Below are 12,533 nucleotides of genomic sequence, written 5' to 3' on the forward strand. Positions count from 1 at the left end.
CGCTCCGACCCTTGGTATCTTTCCCCCGACCCTCTGCCCCCCCCCCCCTCCCGCACGAGTGCAGATGAGGAGGGTCTGGATGGAGAAAAGAGATGTTATCAACCCCCACCCTCTCTAGGAAACCAGCTTGGGCAGGACTGTACGAAGAGGTATGGCTTCTCCTGAGTCTCCGATCATGTTGCTCCTCAGTTTGTGGTTGGCAGCTGTGGTGCCTAATCCTGCCCCACCTTTGGCCATGATTGATGGAAAGGAGGTGCTGTGGTGCTCAGGGAGTCGTTTTACCACGGACCCCGGACTCTTCTCTGTTCCAGGCATGGGCTTTGGCAGCCTGCGATAAAGCCAAGGATGCCTGAGGGCCTGGCTGGGGGTGAGGCGAGATGAGGGGTCCCAGTCCAAACACTTCTTTAAGAAGTCAGTAAAGGTGGGGTCCTCGCAGCCCTTCAGAGCAGCGCTCCATTCCTTGCTACCGGGAGGGCCTCTCATCTTCCCGCGGCGGGAGCGAGAACCTGTCAGCACCGTGGCGCCCGTGGGCAGCGTGCTGGTGCCACAGTAGCGAGGGTGACCCTTAGAGTTGATGAAGTTCTTTGCCCTTTTCGCCTGCTCCAAAACCTTTTGGGGAGGCATTCCCAGGAGCTCCATGACACAGGCCAGCTGGTCACCTTCATCCTCTCCGGGGAACAGAGGGTAACCGGTGAGCAGCTCAACCAGGATGCAGCCGAAGCTCCACATGTCGATAGGAAGGCCGTAACGTGAGCCAAGAATCACCTCTGGAGCCCGATAGAAACGAGACTGGATGTAGGTGTAAACACGCTGGTGTTCAAAACAGCTGGAGCCAAAGTCAATAACCTGGATGGGGAAAAAGGACAACAGAGAGTTGTGTAAGTGAACGTCACCCCTGGAGGTTGAGAAGATGTTGCTGCCTCCGGTGTCTTACCTTGATTCCGCTGCGTCCCTGCTGTTTAAGCAGAATGTTCTCTGGCTTGAGGTCACAGTGGATGATTCGGTGTCGGCTCAGGGCCTCCAGGCACTGAAGGATTGAGTGTGCAAACTTTCTGACCAGGGCCAGGCTGAAGCCCTGGAACTTGTTGCGCTTGATCAGCTCATAAAGGTTCATGCTCAGCAACTCAAAAGTCATACAGATGTGATTGCGAAAGGTGAAGTTTTCAAGCATGTGCACGACGTTCATTGTGCCGTTTCGATCCTGCTTGCGCAAATGCTCCAGGATGCGAATCTCCTCCTGCGCTTGTCGGTGAAAGCGCTTCTCGTTGCGCACCATCTTCAAGGCCAGGTGCTGCTGCAGCTTGTGGTCGTAGACTTTGGCAACCTGGCCAAAGCTTCCTTTACCAATGATCTAAAAGGAACCAAGAAGAAGATCAGTATTTAATTCACAAAAAAAAAATAAAAAATCAGGTGGTATTAGTCACACAGGATTTCCAAACGTGTCACCTTCAGGAATTCGTAGCGGTAGGCCAGGTGGTCGTGCGGGACGTGAATGTAACCTCCTTGTTCGTCGTCGTAGCCACAGTTGTTGTTGCCACCAGCAACAGCGGGCCTCTTCTTTGCATTGGGTCCCACAAAGTAGATGTCCTGGTACGAGTGGATCTCCGTCTGCTCCAAGGAGGTCAGCTGAGATCGGTACAGCCTCAGAGCCTGGTCAGGGGTGAGCGGACCACACATCTTGCCGCTGTTGCCTCCGACTCCTTGCGTGCCGGAGGATTCAGTGGAGCCCTTGCTGGATTCAGTGCTGTCATCGACACACAATTCATTAAGAAACGGATACTTTTTTTTCCCCCCAACACTTCATCATCGTGGTCGTCACCTCACCTATCAACACTGTGTTCCTTGGACAGGCTGGGAACCAGGGCAGGTTTACTGGGCGGCTGACCGGTGGTCCCACTGTTGTGTGTGGAGGCTGTGGTTATAGCGTTGATCTTGCGGTTGTTGGTCGAGTCTTCGTACAGGTACTTGACCTTCAGTTGTCCACCTCGCACAGATACCTGATCCCTCAGAACCGTTTTGTTACTGACCACCTGTAGGAGAGAAAGGAAGGATATTGAACTTTACAATTCAATCAAAGCCGCAGTGCAACACACGAAAAACAATCAAAGATTGTTAGATGAAGTTGATACATCGTCTGAAAGTGTTTTAAAGTAAAACAGCACTTTAGTTTTTCAATTGAGCCCATGTATAGATGCAAAAACTTAATTGAAATTGTTTTATTGGTTTGAGAAACATCAAATATACAAGTACTAATGACTGCACCACAAACTATTCACACAGAAACTAATTAAAATGATCTCATAGATGGACTCCTCCAGTACGAGGTTACCTGGTAACAGGACGGGGTGTAATAACATACCTCTACCAAAGGCTCAGTCTCTGAATGAGTCATAGCTCACAAATTTGTGCCGAGCCTAGCAAGAAAATTTCCATTTCGATTTAGCAACAATGTTTCTCATCAGGGCAAAATCCAAATCCTATCTCTGTACAAATGCATGAAGAGGAGTTCCAGGCTGTGGCTGTGACTGTGCCCGACTGCTGAGCAGCTCCAGTCGTTTATACAACAAGAACAGACAAGAAAACCCACGGGCAAAACAGAAGCTACCAGTATCACCTATATTAAATCATTAATACATGTTTGAGTGTGTTGCTGTTAGCTGTTAGCTGTTAGCTGCCCACATTTCTTGGCCACAGTTGATGAGCTGCTGACCTGAGGAATAGGGACCGGCGTAACGTAATCTATTTATTTGTCAAATAAAACAAGGAGGTCAAACCCTTCTTTAACAAACCCAAACGAACAGATGAGGGCGAGAGCCAATCTGAGCTACGCATGCTGCTTAGAAGGCGGGACATGTAAACAGAGATCCAATTAGAGATAGTGTGTGTCTGGCAGTAGAATAAACAAGACAGTACAAAGGCAGCAGCCTAAAAACTCCATTTGTCACAAAGGAAAATGACAGGTCAGAGAAATGGACCATTTTAATGTCAAATGAACGTTTGTTTACTTTAAGGTCATACTGTAGTACTGCCACTGCACCAACAAAGCCAGGTAAAACCTCTTTAGAATGAACAAAGATTGCTAAGACAATCTAAAAGGTTACACGAGTTTACTTAGTTTTTTTAGTTTTTATTTCAGCTCACTCAGGAATACATCCTTCCTGACCGGCCGTCTCACTCCTTCTCTTTCTCTGTCATCAGCGGAAAGAAGCCTCCACAAGATTATGGAGCACAAGGGAAAACACAGTCATTAAAGTGTAATTATACTCTTAAACTGTGGAGGCAGTGTGGCTGTTAATAAGACATGACATAAACTCAGCACTGCCTTCCCATTACCAGTCAGGCATATAAGGCTCTCCCTGGTCCAGTTCAGACCTTTAATTACGATTCGTCCTGAGTGATTTGATTTACACGCTGAGTCTAGAACAACCGTTCACACCTGCCACGGCCCAGGTCGCACATTTAAATGCACAACAGCACCATGTGTGTCCATCAGGACAAAATTAGGTTTTTGTGGGTCAGCGACAAAAAGAGAGAGAGAGAGACAGAGGGAGGGAGAGAGAGAGAGAGAGAGAATACTGTAAAAATGTACATTTTCCAGATCAGAAATAAGAAATCAACTAACATCAAGTGACATCAGCGGGACTTTTGGAGCTGGTAAATCCTAAATGGTTAAAAAGTGAACCCACACCAGGTCACTGGATGTCAGCTGAGGTCTCTGGTCCATTTTCAGAACGTGTCATCAAACCACAGAAGTGTGTGGTTTGTGTGATCGGATGTGAGAATGGGCGCAAAGTGTTTCTGGGCTTAGCACCGTCTAGATCAGATGGGATCAGTTCGGGCAGATGTCAAAAGGAGTCTGCTCTCTCCGTGTCAGATGAATGGCAGAGTGACCCATTTAAAGGAGGGCCAAATGTTTGCTCCTAATATTTGCCTGCTGCCCTGTGGAGCTGACTACAAACTTGTAAACACAGCAGGTCTGTGGCTTAACCCGTGTCATCTGATAAAGACGATAGAAGAAGAACCGAGCATACATTAAAAGTAGGTGTTGACATGTGTCGCGGGAGATCTTGGCTCAGCGTGTTTATGTTTTAAGTGTTAGTCTTAAAATAGAGGTGGAATGCTGGACGGGTTTCCATACATGTAACCGTACGGTATAAACTTATCACAACAGGCCGTTTGTTGACCCAGAGTTCCATGCAGCTGTCGTTGAAGCCTGTGCTTCAAATACAACCAATCGGAAATTGATCCTCTTCGCTGAACACACAGATGTAAACGCTGACATTAAAAAAAACATCTACAGCAATAACTGTTGGACTGTTCACAGACAGTGAGTGCAGGTATTGGGGGTTCATTCAGAAGTCAGACCTGACTTGTCAGAGTGACAACAAACACCGAGTGTATCTTCTTTAACAAAGGATAAACTGAGGGTTTACAGCCGCCTGGGCGCAAATCTGCACGGTGCAACAGATGGAGGAGAGCTAATCTCCTGGCTGTCAAAGAAACACATAAGTATGCTTTTCTTCATCCCTCGGCAGTGGCAGCACACACAGGGTTACACACACACACACCAACACATGGAGGTGACACACAAACACTTCTGTGGCACATTTATCTCCACACCAAAGTCAGGGCGGCTGACATAAAGCACCTGCGGTGGTGTTCCACTCAGAGGGTTACCAGACCGTGGTTTGATCATTTACTCTAACTTAAAATAATCAATATATCAGAACTCTAATGGTTTTTGATCCATGTTTAACAGGCTGGGGGTGAAATGCTTTTATGACTTTAGCAGAGCTGTGCTAACGCTGGATGAACTGGGACAAACTACTGTCAGTCAACACCTCAGTGAGCACCACTGAAAACACAAAGGACGCAGGACAGGACTGGAACAGAGACATTCCTACATGGGTCATGAAAGGGGATGGCACGAGACAAGAGAGGGAGACGGGTGAGACGGGCGGTTGATTAGTGATTTTGTTTCTGGGTCACATTTTCCCAAGCCCAATAAATCTTTACAATATATCAAAGCAGCCATTTCCCACCCCCTCCTCTGACAACATGTGAGGGACAGGACGGAGGACGAGGATTTGACATTTTCAGAGACTCGTTGAGGCGTTTGTGTCAGTTTTTTATTTTTTTAATAAAACAAATAGGCCTCAAAGTGTAAAGTACAACATACAGATGCATTTAAGGTCATTTAGAGTTTAGCAAATATTCTTTCTGACATTGGTATGTTCAACGTTTCAAATGTCAGTGTTTCATTTTTATCATCAGCCTAAAATTATTATTCCAAGTTCAAGGTGGTTTTGAATCAACTTTATTAAAGAAAGGAGTCCTGATTGGACGATTTATCTACTTTAAAGACCAGTCAACACTGTCAACTACAACAATGTGTTTCATATTGTTTAATAATAACACTGTAACGTTACACTCTAATATAAAGAAAGATGGTGTGATTTATTTTTATTTTTTCCCGGTGCTGACAAACTGCATATTTGTTCCTTTTCTTCATACAAACCCTTTTCTATTTTTATTCTCTTCTAATGCAACACAGTAACACGACACAAGACGTTGCACTATTCATGACACACCAAAGTGGGATGTCCTGCTAATCCTCATGAACGTTAAGGGAACGCTGGATTTATATCGAACAGAAAATGACTCCTCATCGTAACGCCTCATCTGGTGCATGCAGAAGGAAGAGATTTAGGCAGGCTAATGTGACCACAGGTCATCAGGTCAATCAATATTAGCCACAGAAACACATTTAACAATGGAGCTAAGGTGCACAGCTGGTAGAAGACAGTGAGAATAATAACAGAGCACACCACATATCTAAGAAGGGAGAACCAGGGGAATCTCTCTCCCCAAGGAACAGGATGTTAAGAAACAGGAGTGTGCGTCACCACAGGAAATACGGTTTTGTGTGTGTGTGTTTATACTTACAGTGTGTTTGGGCATTGGGGGCAGCCCGGACGGACTGTTTGTATCTGCTTCATCTTTAAGGATGTGGTCGGTCCTCATGTACGAGTCATACAGACCGTCACCGTGACGAGCTGGGAGGACAAACAGACAAGAACAAACAAGTCAGTGTGATAAAGTGGAACTGTCAGGTCTACGACAGACACAGATGCGGTGACAGTAGCTAACTAATCTTTGTCTCAGAGAACAATTTCTCCATTGTTTGTACAAATCAAGTCCCATTGATTATTTCATCAGGTAACCTCTGGCTGCTGATACACATAAAACATAAAACAAACAAGATTGTTTCTGTGTAACACAATCCACACTGATACTGTTAGACCACAGGTCATGTACAAAGCATCAGCTACAGTTCTGCTAACTGTCAAACCGCTGCTAGTAGCAGCCAAACCATTCACTTCACAAGGTTCAAATAGAAGGACTCTGGGCCAGAGCCCTGACCCGACCAGCTTAGGTAGGGCTTACAGTCTCAGATCGCTAGCACTGCAAGTGGTATTATTGGCCTAATGGGGGTAACAGATGCGTCTCTGACGACAGCATCTTCCCGTCTGCCCATCTGTCCATTCGGACCGAGTCATGTAGTCCACACACCAGGTGTGCTCAGAAATAGATCTCAAATGCGGAGATGCCAGTGCTCGTGGTTCATTAGGGCCGTGCGTGCCTTCACCTCTCGTGGCACGGAGCCAAATGCAGAATGTCAGGTGATATGGGGAAGAGGAGCTGGACAAGAGAGGCTTTGGGACTACAGAGGGGACCATGTTACTCAAATGACAAACCCTCGTCTACCTGCTGCTCCATTTAACTTGTCAACGAAGCCCATCACTCTGATATACTGCTGTCTGAGCATCTGAAATAATGCAGATCGTTTACAGAGCTGCTGTGTTGGTTCACTCTTTGTCAAATGTAAACCTTCTGCAGGGTTGTTCTGTTCTCAGAGCAGCCCCTGAGGCTGGTACAGCCACGTGACCGATGTCCCTTGTCTATGTCCTTTGTGCTGGTGTGTCAACAGAACAGCTCTGGGACAACTTGGACTTAGTGCTTAGATACATCCAGATGTAACATTTCTGAGCGGTAACGCAAACACAGACATTAAGGCTTCACACACACAGGTATCGAGCGCTGCAGACACCATTAGACTCCTGCTAACCTATAATCACTCAGCAGGGGCTTTGAACCGTCTGTACGTCACTGCTGGTGTTGTCTGAGCAAAGTGTCTTACATGGAAAAAGATAAATAAATAAATGTGCAGACTTCAAAAGTAACCAAACATCCAGCCCACTTCGTCCAGCTGGTGCTTCAACTTCCATCAGTATTACCCCCCCCCCTCACCCCCCCATTCTACTGCACAGCAAAGACCACAGAACAAGGTTCAAGGAATCAAGTACACAGTGCAGATCATGTGTCATTGAACGTGTCAGTGGGAGCTCAGTGGGGTGAAGACGGCCTTTGTCTTCCCCTTCCTGGTATCTTGGACAAAGCATCTATTTACAGATATTATAACGAGCATACACAATATGGTACATGTGAGTGGGGGCTTGGTAATGCTGTTCAGTTTCCAAGAGCTTAATATCTGTCTGACACAGCAAACATAGGAACAAGGAAAATGCCTGTATTATGCAACGACAACATCACATGACAGTTACGGTGATATCACTTTTGTTTAACGTTGCACAGTCGCGGTGGCTCATCACACAGTGAACGTTTGTTCATCAAAACAGCAAAAAAAGAAAAACCCAAAACATGTTTACATCTGGAGTCTTGTGACATCTGACTAATACATGTTCACAGACTGACCTAGAGTGACATTTCAGGTGTATTTTTCCATAACATCACTGCAACAGTAACTATGATGATGATCATTAATACTCAATATTCTATCCTGACGAATGTAGAAAATGTCAGACCTTCAACACAAAGCACTTCTTGTTTTGGGATTTCTGAAGTCTTAAGTCAACTAACTAATGACTGAGAAAACGTTCAGCAACTATTTGTGATGCTTTAAATAATGTCAACTAAATGGATTTTTTTAAGACAAAAACAAGTTTTCCAGTTTTTCTTCTTTTGAAGTTTCTAATGACAAACGTCAAACTTTTGTTGCATTACTGCCACCTGTAGGTTATCACTTTTTGGACTTTATTAGAGACAACTTGACATTGTAGCAATTTGTTTTGGTCATGTATGAAAAACAAATCTAGTTTGTTTGCATTTCAGATCATTATTTTTCAGAGATCTAGTCAAATGTTTCCATTCTCGTTTATAACTTTGCGTTCTTTTTGTCTGCCTGCAGTCACATGTCCCTCGGTGGGATATAAAGGTGTAAAAGAAAAACCAGAAGTCTGCACTATATGCGATTAAAGTGAAGAATTAGACTTCCAAAACTTTCCTCGAAGATAGAGGCGCAATGTCTTCAAGGATCTGAAGCATGATGCCAAACTTTAAGCTCTAAGGATAGAAGTAATGACGGAGGAGCTTCACGGACAAGGAGAGACGCAGACAAAACAGAAACCTCAGCGCAAACTAAGGCACGTGGTATTTTCGTAAATGCCAGGAGCTGAGCAGTATGTGAATCCAATACTTGACCCAGTGAGAAACAGAAAATGAATCCGTATTCAACAAAAACATGACCTCGATCATTTTAAAGATAGGTAAACAAAAGTTTTACGATCGTGTTGTAGTTACCTGTTGCTATTGGGCCCTCTGGTTTTCTGCTTATTATCATCATGACTGCAAATTATAAACTTGACGCCAGCATCCGAAGAGGGGAAAAACATCCAGAATTTAAAGAACAATAAAGATGGAAAGTGGATGTTCACGATAGGAAAAATGTTGTTGCAAACTTTGCCAACAGCGTCGTGGATGTTATTGTTGTTTGCTGGTGACTGCAGTCCCGGTACCGCTGAGCTTTGGTTTCGACTGACCTATTTTCTTCTTGAATGGATTCTGTCTATAATTTATCCTCGATTTATCGAAACCACAGAGTTTGGGTGTATTCAGCGGGCTGACAGTAGCCTTGAAAAGGCTGAGCAGGAGGCGGTGGGGGTCGTTTCTCTCTGCTAACTAGCCAGCTAGCTCGCACAGCCACAAACACTGTGTTCCGCCCGGTCGCCGCTCCCTCTGGTAAAAAATAGTCTGAGTCCAAATGCTACAACTCGGTGCTCTGACCCGCGTTCCCCTCTCCTTTCTCTGTCTCTGCAGTGAGGCGATCCAGTGCAGCATTCCCGTGCTTATTCCCGGTTTACTGTCTTTGTTGCTGGCAAACAGCGACGCCGCCACTCGGCGAAAAGCCCCAGTGGTGATGTTCTCCTCCCGGACAGCTCTTTTGACTTCGGCTAGCCCGATACGGCTAGCTGTGCAGTGGACCCATGTTAGGTGTGGTCATCAACAGGAGCATCTCTCTGTAGTGGCAAAGCTTTACCTGGACTCTGGGTTACAAAGCGACAGTGTTTAATCCCTCTTCTCTGCCACAGGAGGATCTTATTCGACGCAGCTGCGAGTTGTTGCTAAGGGCGTCTTCACTCAGCCTGTGGTCAGCAGCGAGCAGGGGGCGGAGCTTAGCAGCAATACAAAGGGCAGGAGGGCGACGCACAGTGGTCAACTGACACACTGCATCATTGGATAAATTAGAGCCGTTTCTTCATTATACCACTAAAAAAACGTTTATCAAGCCGCAAAATATTGGTTAACGGGTTAATTCCATATCGTTGCGTATAGTTTTAAGTACTGTGGTTTTATTACATGATTATATAGATACACAAATGAATCAATTTCTTATCGTTTACGTGGCATATCACTGTAAAAACAGAAGAGGCCAATTTGTACATGTAACACCGTTCCTGCTAACTGTAACAGATGCTAGAAATTGAATTAAAACATTTTTAATAACAATAAACAGAAATCAGAGAAATAATTCTGCCCATGTCGACCTCCTATAATAATAAAATGTTGATATAAAATAACAATAAATACTACTTAGGCTATAATAAAAGACCCCTTTGGTGTTATTGTTACAAATATGTCATTCAAACAGCAATTACAAGACACATTTCTATAAACATTTGATGTTATTTCTGATTGTATTAATATATTTGTAAAATAAATGAATAAATACATGAAATAAATAATAGATTCATGTAATGACACTGTAAAAACTTGGTCATATTTAGGGTCTCATAACCTAAGTATTGTTTATATTTTGTTTAATTTTAAATGCATATATATCTTTTACTTAAACCTAATGTTTGCTTTGTCTCCCTCCTTTTCACAATAATTAGATGATGCAGATGAAGTCATTTATAACTCATGACATATGATGAATCATTAGGATCCCTAAAATGATTTATAAATAAGGAGGAGAGATTAAGAGATGTTGAAAACAGCAGCCTGAGGTCCGAGAAGACCTTTCCTGTGTTGGTCTTTTAGTTTGCAAACTCCGTCAGGAAAGCTACACCGCAGATTGAAACTGGAGAAGATATGGAGATCTATACATGTCTAGATATATTTGGGGCAGGACAGACGAAGTGAGACCGGGCAGGCATGAGAAGGGGAACGGGCTAAATTCAGCCGGTGATACATACTGGGCAGAGGGTGATGCTAATCTTAGTGCTTTCTCAGAGGTGAGAAGAGGGGCTCTTTCTATATTTGCCGCCATAAATAAGAAGACTGACACAGTTTTAAGTGGTCCCGTGGGCAGCAGCCAGCCTTTAAGGCCATCTGGCCTCATGTAAAGTATTTTAGACAGTGCTGCATAAAGGGTAGGAGGTCTGTGCCAAAAAAACTGATCTGCTGATTATACTTCATCTCAATAGTTCAAGAAGTAACAGTATGTCAATGCTAATCACAGCCGTTGGATTTACAACCAAAGCAACAGATGGGACCAGGTGCAAACCTACCTACAGCAACCCGTGGGTGGCGCTGGGTGGGGGGGAGGTCGTGGTGATCGGGCTGTATTTGGTCTCTGAGACAGTGACAGACACTAACACCTGTGGGTTTGTTGGCCTTATACCTGGTGTTGGAGGTCATTAAATAAAAAAGCAGAACAGGAATGGACACAACCTCATTACACCTTCAACAGCATAGATAAACCGTCTAAGAAAATCAAATTACGTTATGGTGGGAAGGCATAACGGAGGGAGAGAAACACGAAAGCAAAATCACACAAGGTTGTTTGTGAGACCAACAGCCACCGCTTCTCTGCATGGTAGCAATTGCTCTATTGCCCCCTGGTGGTTCTTTATGCATCATCAATAAATCAATAAATGGACCGTGATGTAACAAACTTTGTGGCAAACTTTTCTGAAACATTGATTTAAAAATGTATCAATAACATTCCAAAAGGAGGATACAGTTTTTATTCGTTGTATCTTGTACAGTTCTACAGATATATTTCTACATAGTTCTTTCAAATTTAAACCAAAAAATGAATTGCAAAAAAGCATGACTCTAAAGACTCAACAACCTACACATAGTATTATGTGGACGGCGTGAGCCATGAAATAAATAACACACAACACAGACACACTCACACACTCACACACAGAGACACACACTGTACACATTGGTTACAAATTTGGGATGGGAAAGCAAGAAAAAAACAAAAAGCCAAACAACAGATACCTGTGTGCTAAAACACCACACTGGGGTACATGGAACGAAAGGCACTGCCAGCAGAACAGACTGGGCTTTGTGTGTGTGAAGATGCTGAAAAGGACTGGTTTAAATGAAAATAATGTGCCTCCATCAGGCCTGGTAAGAAGAGGCGAAATATGTTTGTTTTAAAAAGAAAATTTAAATATTTTTGTTTTTGGTTCAGTGCATTCATTTTAAAACCTGGATGCCTAGTAGCTTAGGCAAAACGATGTGTACTCTGCAGAACTTATTGGAGTATTTTATGACGTGTGTAGTAACCGTTCATGTCCTGGCCTGAAGAGGGCGTGGTGATGAGGTGACAAATATGATTCACATTTTCCTCACAGTTTAAGATGAGGCACACACACACACACACACACACACAGCAGAACTGATACCAAAATGTATATTATTATGTTTGTCTTAAATTGTATCATATTAAACCAAGTCACTCTTCGTCCAGTGTCTACAGAATACATACCCATTGCAAACAAAGCATCAATACATCAAAGCCATTTTTACATATTTTTCACCTTTTTTTGGGAGGGGATGGTGGAGGGTGGAAGGTGTTTAAATAGATGGAGAACAAAACAGAACTAAACAAATGCATGCCAAGTCCCGGAGGTTAGGGTTATACACTGACCTGCATTCATATGTGCAAAAAGAGTCGTTCTTTCATTATCATATACCTCCTTCAAATACTTCTCTTTCCTTTAAAATCCTCTCAATAGATACAGTATATCCCTCTATGCTTTGGTGTAAAAATATCATTTCAACATTCCGTTACAGTCACCATACTGTACCACAGCTGTATATGCAAATTATAAAACATAGGGATGTCTGATAATAACGGTCGGCCGATATTAGCGCAATTATGTAATATCAGTAAGATCGTTACCGGTTTTGTGGAGTCCTGAGACGTTGTC

The 12,533-nt window shown here is 43.8% G+C and overlaps 1 protein-coding gene across 1 annotated transcript; it reads right to left on the reverse strand.

Annotated features, from left to right (window-relative positions):
• Positions 1-31: 31 nt before the first annotated feature.
• dyrk3 (dual specificity tyrosine phosphorylation regulated kinase 3) lies at positions 32-9,857 on the reverse strand. Its single transcript, XM_008320184.3, has 6 exons — positions 8,662-9,857; positions 5,947-6,056; positions 1,825-2,030; positions 1,447-1,744; positions 935-1,351; positions 32-846 (listed from the first exon to the last, which is right to left on the reverse strand). Exons 1-6 carry the CDS (start codon positions 8,702-8,704, stop codon positions 115-117), a joined length of 1,806 nt encoding a protein of 601 aa, XP_008318406.1. The 5' UTR covers positions 8,705-9,857; the 3' UTR covers positions 32-114.
• Positions 9,858-12,533: the final 2,676 nt, after the last annotated feature.

This window comes from Cynoglossus semilaevis, chromosome 11 (assembly GCF_000523025.1).
Source record: "Cynoglossus semilaevis isolate Cse_v1.0 chromosome 11, Cse_v1.0, whole genome shotgun sequence".
NCBI classification, from domain to species: domain Eukaryota; kingdom Metazoa; phylum Chordata; class Actinopteri; order Pleuronectiformes; family Cynoglossidae; genus Cynoglossus; species Cynoglossus semilaevis.

What these genes read in the sequence shown, in the direction of transcription:
- dyrk3 (XM_008320184.3), bottom strand. Translation starts at nt 8,704, where the DNA reads ATGATGATAATAAGCAGAAAACCAGAGGGCCCAATAGCAACAG. An exon ending in AGAGGGCCCAATAGCAACAG is followed by an intron (nt 6,057 to 8,661) that starts GTAACTACAACA and finishes TTGTCCTCCCAG; the next exon opens with CTCGTCACGGTGACGGTCTG. An exon ending in ACCGCTACGAATTCCTGAAG is followed by an intron (nt 1,352 to 1,446) that starts GTGACACGTTTG and finishes GGTTCCTTTTAG; the next exon opens with ATCATTGGTAAAGGAAGCTT.